This window comes from Scleropages formosus, chromosome 8 (assembly GCF_900964775.1).
Source record: "Scleropages formosus chromosome 8, fSclFor1.1, whole genome shotgun sequence".
Classification (NCBI taxonomy): domain Eukaryota; kingdom Metazoa; phylum Chordata; class Actinopteri; order Osteoglossiformes; family Osteoglossidae; genus Scleropages; species Scleropages formosus.
This window is the reverse complement of record NC_041813.1, coordinates 1,197,070-1,213,719: the sequence shown is the minus strand read 5'-3', so window position 1 is coordinate 1,213,719 and position 16,650 is coordinate 1,197,070. Positions and strand designations below refer to the sequence as shown.

Genomic DNA, 16,650 nt, shown 5'->3' with positions numbered 1-16,650 from the left:
GGGACTAAATAAAGCAATACCTCAGGATGCTTTATGTAATAAGCACAGAATATCAGGTGGTTTAATGATGTGAAAACACACACAACGTTCGTCTAAAGTGTCGGGTTCGAATCCCCTGAGGGACCTTACTGTAGCCCTCTTTGAGCGAGATGACCGACACGGATGGCCCCAGTAACGAGAACGATATAAAAGGTACATTATACTTATTTAGCCGACACTTTTCTCTACTTTTACCCATTTCAACAGCAGGGCAATTTTTACTGTAGTATTTTCACATAAATTCCTTGCTCAAGGGTGCTAGAGCATGAGGAAAGAAGACTTTGAACCAGGGACCATGGGGTGCAAGGAGCCAGTTCTAACCACTACGCCACCTCCTGGCCAGGTACAACTATAACTAGTTTTAGAGCCTATAAATGCAGAAAAAGGAGTGAAGTGTTGAACACACACACACTTTCCCTTTAAAAGTACAATCAGGAGTAAAGTACAGACACACACTGCTCCTGTACCAGCAGAAAACACCAGAAGGTTCTACACTGAAACGAGAACAAGGAGTAAGTGCTTTGTGCCTAATTTTCATAGCTCAGTAGATCAGTTGCTCCTAAATTGCACCTTTCTCCACGAGGCCCTTGGCAATCACTGTGAAAGAGCACGTTTAATTGAATTTGCCACTCATTTGTGTCTTTAATTTATCTATTCATTGTTTTCTGCAATATATTAAGAAAGAAATATGAGAAGCAAAAGCGTGACCACACCGGCGCTGAAGGAGCACACGGAATGTAAAGGACACACACATCTGTACCCGATAAAGTCCTTCATAATTCTGAACAAAAATTAATATAAAGTGAAGCCTCTCTCTCCCTTCAGCGATACGCATTCATTGCTGTTAATGGTCATAAATGATATTCAAAACATAATTTAAACTGATTCTTTGCAACACTTTTTTTGAGAGACCAGTTCGTCACCACAAAATAAGGAAGTGCAAGATCAGTGTGGGGTCCAGCTGGAACTGAGGGGCCTCTGTGAAGCAGGGTTGGACCACAAGGCTGAGTGTGATGAGAGCGAGCGAGCACAGCCTTTACGCGATCATCCCTACGGTGCACGAGATCATCGGAACGGAACCCCATTGTAGGTGGAGGACCACCTGTATATAGAAGGGCGGGGGTCCTGAGAGATGGAGGAGCCTATGAAAGTGACCAGTGAACGTCTAGTCCTGTTCGGAAGACCGTGACGTCACACGAGAGCAGCAGGGCCCATATTTAGGAGTGTATGAGGATCTGGGTGTATGAATGCAGATTTGTGTTGTTGCCGCGATTAGCGGATGGCTTCATTGTTTGGCCCGATACCAGCTTTGATCTCCCCGGCGGAGCTGCTCGAAGGTGACAGCGAGTTTCTGTGCGTGCAGTTATGCATGAAAAGTGCGTGGAGTGTGCGGGGAGGTGGAGGGGGAGAGGCGTGTGATGAAAGCCTTCACTGCCGATGGTTTGAAAGTCCTTGAAGTTTCCCTGCCAGCCGAGGTGGCGCAGTGCAGTTCCGCAGGAGTGCCGCTCTGCATCTCTGATTTGGGAAGGGGGGGTGCGGTTGGGGGGGCGTTCGGAACTTCCTAAAAGACGCTTCGAAGAACGGCTGCATCATTATTCCGGGCTCGACGCATGACTGGCTACCATGCTGTCGGAGCAGCCAGAACTGATATGCAAGCGAATGAGATACATTGGGAAGTCAGGAACACTGCAGAAAATTCCAGAATTCGTCCGCTATTCCATGTGCAAAGGATTCATTGCGAAACTAAGTGTTTATTAAATGTTTTGCTCACACACTGTGCATTTAGCACACTCCTGTTTGCGTGTGAGGTGGCTGGAGGTGCAATGTTATATTCGTACCTCTGACGGCAGGATCGACACTCCATTCTGTGGACGTGAGCACGTCTCTGTGATGATCGCCGCGATTCTCTTCTCAGCGAACGAGCCTCTGCGTCGTAGTTTGACTCTATCTTCATGCTCAGTGTTCCTCTGTATGTGTGGACGGTCATGACACATCTGGGCCAGCAGATGGCGCAGCAATTAGCGCTGTCGCCTTGCAGTCAACGGCCCCAGGAGTTAATTTTGCCCCTGCTGCAGTGCCCTTGATCAAGGTACTTACTCTGAACTGACGCTGTAAAAACTACCCAGTTCAATAAATCGGTAAATGGTGGTAAGCAGCTCAGTATACAAACCTAAGATGGTAAATGGCTCTGAAGAAAATGACGAGCTAAATGAATAATAAAATGAAGCGTCCCTGAAAAGGCAGGCAGGTGATACCACAGGAATGACCCACAGGTCGCCTGAATTCACTGCCAGCCATCACTGAAGGCGTGAGTGACACAATAGCATACTATCACGGAAACGCCCAGGCATTTGTGAAGTAATAACAGCATTTATGGCGGCATAGAGGTACAATTTTAGGTGCCGGGAGACAGGAATTCAGAGCGCAGACAATGACAGTGGCGTCAAAGGGCTAACTAGGCTAACTGGTGATCACAAGAGGAGCACGTGTGACACGTTTGCCTGCGCCACTCGGCAACGCCTCCGTCTTCAGCACCACAGCACCTGTGTAATCGCTCATTTTCCACACAAACCAAAGACAGAAAGCGTCAAGTAGGAGGATGCTGTGGAGACGTGTTCCCTGTGCAGAGCTGCACTACGTGACACACAACAGGTTAGAGAGCAGTTCCACAGGCTACGCGAAGGTCCCACAGGTCCGACAACAGCCCCCCCCTCCCAGTGCACACCGCTCCCCCTCATGCCCTCTCCTTGCTTTGTGCTGCAGCAGCAACACCGGCGTCCTGTTTTCCTCACAACAATACGCCGAGACCTCATTCCTTACAAACGCATCATCATCATCCCCGGTGAAACAGAAAGAGCCACGACTGGACAGTGTGCGCCATCCTGTACCTTTACATTCACGTTCATTCGCTTAGCAGACGCTCTTCTCCAAAGCGACGTACCACGATCACTATGGAGCATGTAGCCGACACCTTTATCCAAGGTGACTTACAGTGTTAGAGACACTGAACTAAACTCCCTACAGTCATTCACTCATTTGCAAAGCAATGTAACACACACACATACACACACACACACACACACACACACACACACACAATGGGCGATTGAAAGTCTGCAATTCACCTGAAACGTGTCTTTGGACTGCTGGAACCGGAACATCCAAAGGAAAAGGACACATTTACAGGGAGAAAATGGAAATCCTACAACGACCAAAGTGAATTCAAACCGATGTCCAGAAGCACAGCCCAAGACCAGTGAGGCACCAGCGCTACCTACTGATCCAGAGTGCCATACCTGGGACATTCAAAGATCTGCTGCAGACTGGCATAAAGTTGGGAAGTCCTTTCATGTATGTGCCGGCCACAAAAGTGGTTCTGCCAGGGTCTCAGATCAATACAGCTTTTGCAGACAGCATGTGAGGTTTCGCCCTGGGAGGCCTTCTCGGTGCCCTACCGCGTGGTTCCGGCGCAGGTGCCAGAGAAGGCTGAATGGCCAGTAAAAGGCTCAGTGCTGGAGCTGCACATCCTGCAGACATCAAACAAATGCAAACTGAAGTGACAGTGGCTTTGTAGAAGGGCCCCCTGGGATGGACGTTGTAGGGGACGAGCGCAGGGCCAGCACGACCGGTCACGTGCAACCTCTCCACAGGCTAATCGGCACAGGCCACTAATGCATTCATCAGGCTGCAAAGTCCCACTTATTAGCATCCTCGGTGGTGCGGGGCTTTGGGCCTCACTGTCACTTGAGAAGCTACGTGGAGCGGTGCGGGGCACCAAGGCATCATAGCCACGCCACAAGCATTTGGCATGCTGCTCAGGGCTCCCCACCAGACACCTCGCGCCCGCGCTCCAGCTCAAAAGCATTAGGGAGGGCCCGTAAGAAAGTGGTCGGGACCATCCACTGGTAACCTTAACGTTCAGGCTCACGCTCCAGAAGTAGTCAGTTAAACAGCTACAGATCTGGACTGAACATGAACATGTATAAAATCACTTTGGGTAAAAGTGTAGTAAATAGGGACATTTGGAGTAAAGGACTTGCTATACTTACCGCTTGACAGATGATTGGATATTTGATTCGATTGATGCCCCCGGCAAACACGGCAAAGGTCAGGGCCGTATGGAAACAAAAGTTGAGGAGCATATGCCACCCCTTTCTGCTAATCCGGATTGTGCTGCCAAAGGGAACAGAAAAATACGCTAAATTAATGCACATTTGCCAAATGAAGGATTATGTGCGCGCGCACACACACACACACACACACACACACACACCACATCTACTGCTACTGGACCAAAAAGGACATAACAAGACAAAAGTGCAGGAAGGCTGCAATGGCCGACTGTGTTATTGCTACAAAACAATAATGTCAGTGCCACTGCGATAAACATTAATTATCCATGTTCTTAAAAGAACTGCTTCCACAGCATTTTCTTGCAGCACTTAATTATTGCTAGTTAAAAGGGCAAAGTGTATTACCTGGAAGGGAAAAAATGTGTTACCATGTGCGTAGGTCTACATCCCAGGTGGATTCCTCATTTGTTCATTTGAACAAGGCCATTAACTCAAATTGCTCCAGTGACTATCCAACTGAATACATTTTACAAATGTAAATCTCAACCTGTGCACAACAAAGCAGCAGGTAAAGAAAAAGAAACACGAAGGAGTCACGGTGCTCATGACATCCAGCCGTGCTCACACGTCCCGCTGAAAATGAGGGCGTGCAATTCATAGGAGGCAGAGCTGCACGGTACGAGGACTCGTCACGACCAAAGACTCTTTCAGGCTCTTGTCAATGGAGTCACATGTCACGCAGCTATACCCTGTGCTGTGCAATTCAAGAGCACAATTTCATTTACCTATGGAATGCCAAAAAGAAAGAAGAACGCTCTAAGTTCTGGAACACTTCACGAACAATATATAAACAACAGCAAAAAACAAAAAGCATGCAAAATGGGACCAAAGAAATGCAGATCTTTATGAGTCACACTGAAGTCAACACAATAAGACGGAGCGCCTCGGCAGACTGCGCTTCCTCAGCTTCCCTCCTACTCAGGGTACGGCACGGCTCCGCTCACTCATAGCCTTGTTTTCGGCACCGACGTGCAGAGACGGCAACAACAAAAAGCAACAATGGAGACTTCAGTCCCGACCTGTGGCTTGTGAAACAGTCGTGGAACTGCTGAAAAGAGGTTTTGACAGCATGTCTCTGGATTGGTGCACCGCAGCACTGTTTACACACTAACTTCCGCTGGCACAGAGGGTCCCCGCTATATGGTAACCTGCGATGCACTGTTTCACAGGCTCTTTGTTATTTTGTTGTGAGCATGTCTCACTTTCAGAGCCTTTAACTCAGAGAACACACTTCAAGACCATCAGAGGAATGCATTTCAACTCCAAATAGAAAGTGAAAAGACACAGAAATAAACATTTCTATATTTAATTAAAAAATTTGCATCTTGTATTTAATTAAAAAATATTATTACTATTATTGTTGTTGTTGTTATAATTATTAGAAAAGGAGTTTTTGATGAAAATACTGTACCAGTATGTATCTTTTACAGCACAGCAGCATCTTTGTTTTCATTCTTGTTGTTGCCTCTTTGTTACTTCGGCTTTTAATTCTAAAATGTTTAAAAATAACGATGACAATTTGTCCGAAATATCTGCAATTTATGAGTATTGCAATAGGAACATTTAGAGCTAAATTTGGGGAAATTAATGACACTTGGTCCAGTTTAATGACATTTTTCACTATTTCTTACATTGTCCCACCGTACGTAATTTTGCTATAACATACACTTGGTCGACCATCATACAGCAAGGGCCCCCGGTGTTCCATTTGTGCCACTGTCAAAGCATTCTATTGATAATTATTCTGTAAAATTAATAGTCTAATGTTTTTTAACATAACTTTCAATATGTATGAATTCTTCCAAAGTACGACAATATATTACTGTATCAAAGGCCAAACTGTAACATGAACTAATGTGTGCTCTGGTGGATAGGCTCTTGGATTGTAACGTAAAATGTATGGGTTCCGGCTTGTCTCAGTCACCCCTGAAGTGACCTGAGTATTGTACCATATCTCAATAACAAATATAGAAAGATAGAGAGAGAGGGAGAGAGAAGGAGAAAAAGATTTTATGCCACTATAATGTGGAAGCCAGGATAGATATCCTTACCCCAGGTGTTTGCAGTAAGAACCCCATATCTGCACTACCATTCCTGTCCAAGATTACCCTACTGCTAGTGCCATGAAACACAATAAATATAGCATTTTATTAAATGTCATAAAGTTTATTACTCTTCCGCTTTTTACAATACTTGGTGGTATACATCCTGATGTGAAATACAGCATCATACAACATCCAGCCACAAACAGCAAAATAAAATGCACATAAGTAGACTATCATAGGTGTACGAAATTCCAGATTAACGATGTGGCAATGAGCTCTCAGAAGTTTTTCGTGATTTCAGTCAGTGCTTGCAAATACTTATGTCTTCATCCAGCGCTAGCTGAGCTTTTTCATTTCTGTCTGCGGGCAGCATGTAAATATGGCAATTCAAAATACAGATGTTGAGATTGCTCCAAAACTGTAAATGTGTATTAAGCATATACTAATAAGATAAAATGTTGTTGTGAAAAGCAAAGGCAGCAAATTGGTAAAGAAATCGAGGAATGAGTGATCTCCCATCAATGCTGCACCTAACAAGTGATTCAGAGATCCCAGCACTGTCGCTGCACACGACAGCAGATAGGGGAACAGCACAGCATGCTCGCTTCAGCCGGCAACGTGCGGCGGCCACACAGAGAAGTGTATTCATGCCTGGGGCTTTACCTGTGGTGCACGATGTAGGTGATGATGGATGCGAACAGGCACAACAACATGACAGCCGTGCAGGCGTACACAACCGGGTGCAGAAATTCCCCGGGGTAGGGGGGGAAAGACAGCACCTTCTTCAGATCCTGGGGGGGAGAGAAAAACACACAGAGGCCCGCTTTAGACGCCGGACGATGGGTCGCACAGCACAGGCCGACACGGGACACACAGCGTCTTGGCTTCAAACTTGGTGTCACCAACAAACACGGAAAGACAAGGCAGTAAAGCTGTGTTCATGTATTATTCACAGGGGCACTTGGATGCACACGCGCACACACTCAGACGCACACACACAGGTGCACATAAATCGTTTACACTGTTAAAAGAAAGTGTCTTGTGGCACGATTGTTCCATGTTTCTAAGCAGTGCAGTAAAAATCTGTAAACATACATATACATAAAGTATACTTTGACAAAAGTTTTCCGCCATATTTAATGTGCTAGAAAAGGGCCCGAGAAACTTGATAAGCACCTCCATGTTTCAAACTTCCCTATCACACATCATTTGCTACTGAGCTGTCACAGTCTTTTAACAGTGTGACAAAATCTGCATTAATCAGTGTCTCTTCGGCAAGAAAAACCCACAAGACCCACAAAAAACATACAGAGGAGGGTCATTCTATGTCAGAGGATGTTAGAGTTCACAAAACAGCCCCTCAGACCCAAAACAGAAAATGCTGTAAAGTGTTTCTGAGACACATGTGGGAGAAGAAGGAGAACGGAGGACAGAGAAGTCAATGAGTGTACATGAGGAGACTGACGAATGAAGACAGTTTCACTGAGCACAGCAAGAGAGAGACTTTCCTCTGGAGGCCACTGCATCCCCATGTTCGCAGTGGCTCTCCTCCACAGCACCCTGCTGTGGGTGTGGGGTCCACCCCGTGTTCGGTTCCTCAGCCTGACCGAGTCGGTAACAAAGCACCCAAGGGTACGACAGACCACGTCTAAAGTGCTCTTGCGTTCGGAGGGCCGCTGGGGATGCGTGCGGTAGGACAACTGGGGATGGAGGGAGGGCTTCCGGCGCTGCACCTCCTCCAGTTCGGCATGCAAAGCCCAAGGAGCTTCTGCTGCCCAAAAGAGAATAATTGTCCACAGTGGTCAAGCAGGGCTATGGCTAATGGGCCTACAGTTTGACAGCTTAGCAACTGGACTATGCAGAGGGCTGGCCTGAGGTCCTGGGACATGCCTTTTCTCCTCAACTCTCATGGAGTTGTTGTATTCTTAACACGGGACACCGTTCAATGTTGAGAGTCAAAGATGTAGTCGCAGGAATACCCCAACTCAAAAAAGTCAAACTGACAAATCTATCGGGAATTTCAGAGAACGACCAACCATAACACAAACACTTGCTGTAAAGAAATTCACTTAAATTAACTTTAAGAATTTGCACCGCTCATTCCATTATAAAGACTCCATTCATATTTATTTGGACTCAGTCTGTCAGTTAATATAAAACATTAATGTGTTAATATAAAACAATAATAAAAGAGTAACGTACATCTCAGCAAAAGTTTCTGGTGTCATTTTTTTCAAGAAAGCGTGTTAGTCTGAGAACAGATTAAGAAATTTCTAAGACGTATTTAAAACAGTTTCTTCGGCATCTGGACCCTGCCTAGCAAACATTTTTCCAGAAAAAAATGATGTCTGGACATGAGGGAAGAATGTATGTTATTACCCTACACACATTTAGTGACCAGTGGGAGTGTGCTTTACCTATAGAATCTGACATGCCCTCTCAGAGATTCTTACAGAATCTCTTGTGTATTTATGTTCTGCATTATTGTGCAATGGAGACATAAGCAATCATGGGACATCTTAAAGCTGCAATGCCAACATTTTTGAAGCTTGAGATGTACTGTTTTCAATGGCCAGCTCAATGAAATCCATCATCCAATAGAATTTTCATGTTCATGCAGAGTAATACTGCAGTGCTTGGGATTTTTATGTTAATATATTGCAAAAATAGACCGACTATTATTATGAAGTAATTATTCTGAAAGATCAGAGACACACATTTAGTTTTGGGCATTATGAAAAAAACTGCTTTTCTGCTATAGAAGTGGAGAATTTTTACTTTCTTTTCAGCTTCGCTTGATCCTGCTTCATCACCTTTTTGTTCTAGATGTCAAGATGAGCTAAATTAACTGCTTAGCTTTTAAGTATTATCATTGCTCAAGAGGCACTGCTCACTGCTTAGTCCTCGCAAGACACACCCACAATGTAAATTTCAGGTAAGTTATCCAGTTGCTCCCGAAGTTACAATAGTATGAGACTGCTCATATTAGTTTTTGGTGTTTCATTTACATTTATTGATTTAGCAGACACTTTTCTCCAAAGTGACTTCCAATGAACTCTATGTAGTGTTATCAGCCCACACACCTTATTCACCGCAGTGACTTACACTGCATACAATGGGTCACTCATCCATACATCAGTGGAACATGCACGCTCTCTCTGTCACTCACACACTATGGGTGAACCTGAACAGCATGTCTTTGGACTGTGGGAGGAAATCAGAGCATGTGGAGGAAACCCATGCAGACACGGGGAGAACATGCAACCGACACTGAGTGGGGATCGAACCCATGTCCTCCCGCACCACCCAGGTGCTGTGTCACTGTGCCGCCCATTTCAATGAAAAGGAGAGAAGAAAGAAACTGACACCAATGAGTTGATATATTTTGGAACTGTGACATAGCTCATCTATATACTGTATACTATGTCACATACATTTCTGGATTGTGATCACCACTATGAGCACTTCTACCCTAAAGTAATTATATTTTAATAACAGCAATTACGTATGCAATAACTCTACAGTAATTAGGACGTATCTCACAGTGACCCCTGAGAAATTATGCTGAACCCCACTGTGTGTGTAAAGGGTAAGTATGCAGCACCTTCCAGTGAATCTGAGCTCAGCATGCACCATCCACTGTGAGTTTAAAGAGGGACTCTTCCATTCCCTGCTCCTAGGCACAACTGCAAACAAATGTGTGATCAATAATACAGTCTCTGGTGTGCTCTTTAATTAGCATACTTTCAGATGAAAAGTAGCCTGAATTTAGCTTGAAGAACTTGTATAAAGGAAGATCCCATCTGTTAATGAGGCACCAAGAGATGAGTCCAAACCAGTAGGCTGACACATGAGAAGAATAAAGCGTGCCACCCATTTCAGGACCACGGACAGGGATGCATCAACCGGATCAGCACCAAGGACAGAGAAGGACCATAGCTCTCCGAGCACAAGGTTTTCAGGAGCGCAGACAACCCGGTCAGCACCAGGGAGAGCACCGTGCAAAGTTGTGTGTCCCATGGCTGGCCCAACACCTTCAACCCTGGCCTACCGCAGCTGGGGCTTTGCAGTCAAAAAAGAGAGACAAGCATTAACAAATGCTGCATATTAATACCTGCTTGTCAGCCTCTTTGTCGTGAATAGCAGATACTGACGATACGTCTTGCTGTGCAGCTGTATCACTCCCCACCCCGCGCCTCGCTCCCTCCACACAGCCCTAAAATTCAAGCCTCTATAGGCTTCTCGGATAAGGACTTATATGAGCAGAACTGCACGGCTCTGTTTCTGTTATCCCTCACTGTATTTTGCTTGTGATCACAAAATTTGCGTGTAGTGGTTAGAGCTGTCCTCTTCTAGTCGAAAAATATTGGTTCACATCCTCACCCCTGTTGCAGTACCCTCGATCAAGGTATTTACCCTGAACTGCTCAAGTAAAAATTACGCAGCTGTATAAATGGCCAAACAATTTTAAGCAGCTTAGTGCATAAATTTAATGTTGAGAATTGTGCCGACAAAGGCACCTGTTAAATAATTGCTAATAATAACAATAAACACACTGTACTTGATCTCTGATGCCTGGGGAGCCCTTGTTGATGGCCTATGCCCCAAGAGGGGTAGTAGGCATAAGAAAAGTAAGTACTTGATCTCTAGAAGCTCTAGTTACCACCCTGAAAATAGACAGTCCTCAAAACATGGTAACATCCCCCTCCCAGTGTTGTTATTATTATTATTGTAACTTAGCCATCTCACATGACTTATTATAATGCAAATAACAATTAGTATGCACAGGACAGATAAATTATTTATCTGCTTTGCCTTTCTCTCTAAAGGCTTCAAAAGGCTTGTTATATTTGCATATGTTATGACGCTAACAAGGGTTTCATTAAGTACTTCGACATTTTTATAAACTGTATGCTAAACTAACCTTTAACCTGCTCTTTTTTCTTTTCTAATAATTGATTAGTTAACTAGTTAAACAGTATGACCGTCAGGCACCTTACTCATACAGAAGACATTTTGTTTGAAATGGTAATAAGTACTTTGAGTTGTGCTGCTGTTTAAAAAATATGACAAATTAGCTGTGGGAGGTGACAGGCCCCTCATTCCTCCATTAGAATTGGTTTGTCGGTCATTCTGCCAATGGCAAGTATAAGTCAAGAGCCAGGAAGTCATTACTACTAAATATGGGATGCAGCAACGGAAGCTCAAGCTCCTAAGGTGACAAGACGTTGACATAATAACCAGAGCTGATTGGTCGATACAGCGTGAGCCACATTGGAGGCATCACATTGTGTTCTCATACTTAGCCTGGACAATATTTCAGGCACCTTGGAATTTGTGACTATACTTCATTATTCTCTCAGCTGCTTTCAGAACAGGTTTTTATTGGTGGCCTTTCACCTCCCTGTGTCTATCGTGTAAATTTAATGTAACCCAGCTACCCCTTCCCTTTACTGAAGCGCAGAAGTCATGTTAATTAAAGCCGTTTCTCTTACGAAGCCGGCTTGCGCAGTGTTCGTGCCTTGGTCCGGATCCCATCTGATCCACTATACTAACTGCGCATCACATTCAAAGGCAGAGAAAGAACATTGCAGGCAACTAATAAAAGCAGTAAATACCCATCTCCACACACACTGGGATTTCTTCCAAACTATGACAAATGTACCAGTGCACAGCTGAAAAGCCCTTGGCAGGCTTTCAAAGTATAGCTGTAAAGAGTTCTTGGTCAATGAGATGCCCTATCAAGCGGTCATGATTTTGAATAGCACTGTAAAAGCAGGAGCGGCTCCGTCCACTTCTGTGCACGAAAACAGTTCTACGCAGCATATATGCGCTTGCACCGAGGACAAATTAAGAGAGTTATACTTTTTAGGGGCAGGGATTAAACCTGTTCAAGAAGCAGCAGTGTGCAAACAATCATGACATTTTGTGGCAAAGTGAGTGCTTATTCAAAGCTTTTGCGTTCGAGGTGGCTTTTCAAGTGTCACTTCTGTACAATCTGCAAGAGAAACACTGACGTTACACTTATTCATCTATGTGCCATACAATCCTCTCCACAAGCGCGTACACACACACACACACACACACACACACACACACACACACACACGCGCACACGCGCACACGCACACACACACGCGCACACGCACACACACACACACACACACACACACACACACACGCGCACACGCACACACACACACACACACACACACACCAGTGACACACATACACAGACGCTTAAGGCTCAAGCAATTTCATTTAGACAATATTCAAAAACATACCTAAGGCAGCCATAGATTTTGAGAATGTACTTGTATTGACCGTGATTTGCGATGGCAGGGGATAATAATTTATTGGAGTAGACATATGCTCTGTTTTTGCATTGCAAGTATGTCTCAGACTGCAAGACAAGAGCAGACAGTCTCCTTGTTTAGGTACTGTGATTATTCTCCAAAGGCATGAGAGCGCAAAGCTTCATCCCTCAGGAAGCTCACAGCGCTGCACGACCCTCTGTTTTATTTATACACAAATGTAGGCTGCTGTGCTTTAAAGAGACCCCGTTTAACAGTGCAATAATTCCATTTGGGATATAAACTAGTACTGGCTGTTTTGTGTGCAGCAGAAAAACAGATCCATCCAAGAGGTCTAAAATACTTTTTTTCAGGTTGTGTTTGGGGGTACTGTTACAGTTAGAAAGAAATCGCAAAATCCAAAATGCGTAAAAACTGAAATGATGCAGAAATCTGCATTTTATTCACTTGGACTCAACAAAATGGGTTTTTAAAAGTACAGTGGAAATCTGTCATATTTTGTGAAATATTGAATTTTCACAACGCAGATTTATTCGGTATATCTAGTACATGCCATCTTTGCTTAATAAAATAAGATTAATCAATTTTGAGCTTGTCCTGGGTCTATAAACTACTGTGTTGTAAGCAAATGGTGTTTCCTGTGATCCTAGACAAGGTTAAGGAGCTGAATTTAGAGTTGCAGTTTGTCTAAGATACAGAAATTTGTTTTTAGATCTTATACAGCATTACAATATCTGAATTCACCCAGGAGGCAGGAAGCTAGCAGTGTTTGAAGAAGGCAAATAACCTCTCTGTGTGTGGCTCATATGGCCCACAGTTGGTTTCAAAAATGAGTCACAATGTAAATTAAATCTTGATACAGTGAATGGTATTTGTGTCACTCTGTATATATGTGAAATTATACACACAGTATATAACATATACCCACACATGCATATTATAAATTACACTCTACCAACAGGCACCATAGTGGTTAGCACTACTGCCTTGTAATCCAGACTCCTGGGCTTCAATTCTTGCTCCTGCTTTACAACCCTTGATCTTACCCTGAATTTCTCCTGTAAAAATTAGTCAGCTGTACAAACAAGTAAATCACCATAAGTAGCTTCACACACTTTACTCAATGTTGTAAACTGCCTCTGAGAAAGGGGTCAGCTAAAAATAGTATTAACAATTAAATATGTTTATTCGTAACTAATGAAGAAAGACAGCCATACCACATGCAACTAACTATAAATGTATTTTTATATACTTAGCACATGTATACACGTCCAGTATACACACTATTAATTTATCTATATATATATATTGATTGCGTGTCCAAAGCTGCTCACAGTGCCGAGAGATGTCACATCCTCTCTCTTGTGTAGCACATGTAATAAAAAAGACGGGTGCCCTGGATTTGGGCCACTCAGCAGTCTTACAGGAGATGGGGACATCTTACAGGCTCATTGTGCAACTTGCATGTGTGGGTCAAAGAGAAATCTGAAAGTGTCTTGGGAAGGGGGATGGATGATGCAGTAGCCTTGGGCAAGGTGCATCTCCGAAACACTCTCAAATCACGTCTCCAAACCCAGCTCAAGCTGTTGCGGAATATGAAAGATGCATAAAGGACAACAAATCCTGCTCTGGACATAGGTAAATCCCGGTCTGCATGGTAAAGAAATGGACTGCAATTCCTGTACATGAATATTTTGTGAATAATGCCAGACAACTGTGTGTTGCTATAATGATTCCCCTGGCCACAGAGAAAACACACACATCAGTTCTCATCTGCTGTATTTACATGCTGTGTATCCATGCTTGTTTCAGCCACCAGGCTTTTGTGTGGCCTTAAGATCCACTTATACTTGAGTTTGATTTTCAAGTGTACAATGTAGCTTGCACATGCAGTTGGTTATATCATCAAAACTATAAAAAGCAACATAAAATCTCTCCAAAATACCAGGAAGTGAACGGTATTTATGGTTCAAAGATTTTCTCAAACAATTTTTTCTCTCTCTCGGTAGAAACATTTTTACATTATGAGCACCATTTCTTATTTCTATAAAACATTGCCAGTGCACAGAATATATTTGTGTGTACACACCAAGCAACACTGAGTGTGCATTTGCATGCATGCATTCCTGTTTTTAGTGTGTATACCTGCATGTTTCTGTGTGCATGTTTGCTTTTACATTTATTTGCATTTATTCTTTCATACATATATATGTGGATATGGAAGCTTAAGTGCATGCAGGTTTGTGTGTGTGTGTGTGTGTGTGTGTGTGTGTGTGTGTGTGTGCATGCGCATGCATTACACTGACATAGAGAACTGTACATTTGAGGCTGATGAAATGAGAAGAATTATGCTTCTTCTACACTGCGACACACCTCTCCCTGCACGGTACTGACTGCCCTCAGTGTCTCTGCCCCACTGCTCTATTGCCTTTCTGATACTCTGGTCTGCGGACATGCCATATGATCATGACCAACGCAATATTTACCTTTATTCATTCAGCAGACACTATCCTCCAAAAAAATGTACAACTTTAAAGTCAACAAAAGTGCAGCGCTCAGAACACACCACCACAGGTAGAAGAACACTGTGCTCTAGCTGAGGTACAGAATGTATCTTGCAGGTAATGGGGTGCAAATCCTTTGGCCATCTAGTGAGATAGTAACCAATATCAAAAAGCAATATGAAGTGGTTTCACTTACACACACACACACACACACACATACACACACACACACACACACTGTGTGCCCTTTGAGTGCTCATTCTGGCACAGCTGTCATGTTCTCTAGTTTTACAAAGTTGCACACAATCTGGAGAGCAAGGCAAATTTCTCTAACCAGGTTCCCCTCTTTGACACAAGTCTGCATTTCTCATCCAGCTAAACCGGATTTGTGTGGAATTGCAAAGGCTTTGAAGTTAAACCACAAAATTCAAAAATCCAAGCAGTGACACAAACGCTCTTCGACTCTTCTAGAAATGTCTGGAACATAGAGGTGTGCTACTCTCACATAGCACCTCTTGGGACTGGGAGGAGAGTCTCAGAACAATGAGTCAATAAATAAAGACGTTCTGCAGTGTTAATCGCTCGAGAGCGGTATGCAACCACAAGCCGAGTTCGGCAGAAGAAAATAACATGGGGGGGGTCATTTCTCATTTTGGGACCAGCTGCAGAGCGGAAAGTATTTTTCACTTTTTGCAAACAATTCGGGGGCGCGGCGGCATAGTGGGTTGGACCGGGTTCTGCTCTCCGGTGGGTCTGGGGTTTGAATCCCGCTTGGGGTGCCTTGCGACGGACTGGCGTCCCGTCCTGGGTGTGTCCCCTCCCCCTCCGGCCTTACGCCCTGTGCTGCCGGGTTAGGCTCCGGTTCCCCGCGACCCCGTATGGGACAAGCGGTTCAGAAAGTGTGTGTGTGTGTGTGTGCACAAACAATTCTTGTATGGTCTTTAAAAGCTACAGAAACTGATGTCACACAACTTACTTTTAAGAATGCAGACTCTCAGTGCCTGTCTGATTTACTTGAACAGGCTTTTAGTTTGATCAGGCAGTCATTTCATCGCCACACCTGACGCAGCCGGTTTAAATCGGCACAAAGTTGCTAAAATAAGGAGCCCTATTGCAAATGCTTACTGGAAACTCTATGCTTAGTTAAAAAAAAAAAAAGAAAAAGGAAAAAAAAGACAAAATAACACGGTTAGCAGTTTTGTCTTTTCTTTTACAGCAATTCTTGCTCATTTCAAATACTCTTAAGTTGTGTTTTATGTATGAACATACCTCAAACATGAAATACTTTACATGAGTGTAATTTATTGCATGCCTCAATCACTGAAAATTATTTTAATTATATTTTATGTGTATTGCTTGTTTTTCTTGCTGAGTTATAAGAATTGGAGCTGCAGCAGAACAGTTCCTCTCAGTGTTGGGTTTATCAGGAGCCTTTTTTCTAGCTGTGTGGGACATAGACTCAGTTCTTTAAAGGACGGCTAAAAAGGCCCGAGAGAAAAGTGCCACTGACAAGGCAAAAGGACTTTAACAGGTTTTTTTATGTTTTTCGGCCCGCTGGAGGACCCTGGACTGTCTGCGATATCTACCTGCCAGCTATCTGCACTCATGGCAGATT

At 43.8% G+C, this 16,650-nt stretch overlaps 1 protein-coding gene across 3 annotated transcripts in view; it reads right to left on the bottom strand.

Moving 5' to 3' along the window:
• The window catches only part of adgra1b (adhesion G protein-coupled receptor A1b), a 131,276-nt gene that overhangs the window by 10,334 nt on the left and 104,292 nt on the right, over positions 1–16,650 (bottom strand). For all 3 annotated transcript variants that reach the window (XM_029254380.1, XM_029254378.1, XM_029254379.1), the window contains 2 exons: positions 6,881–7,008; positions 4,089–4,212 (listed from right to left, as the gene is read on the bottom strand). In XM_029254380.1, coding sequence (XP_029110213.1) covers positions 4,089–4,212; positions 6,881–7,008 — 252 coding nt within the window. The remainder of the gene's footprint in view (positions 1–4,088; positions 4,213–6,880; positions 7,009–16,650) is intronic.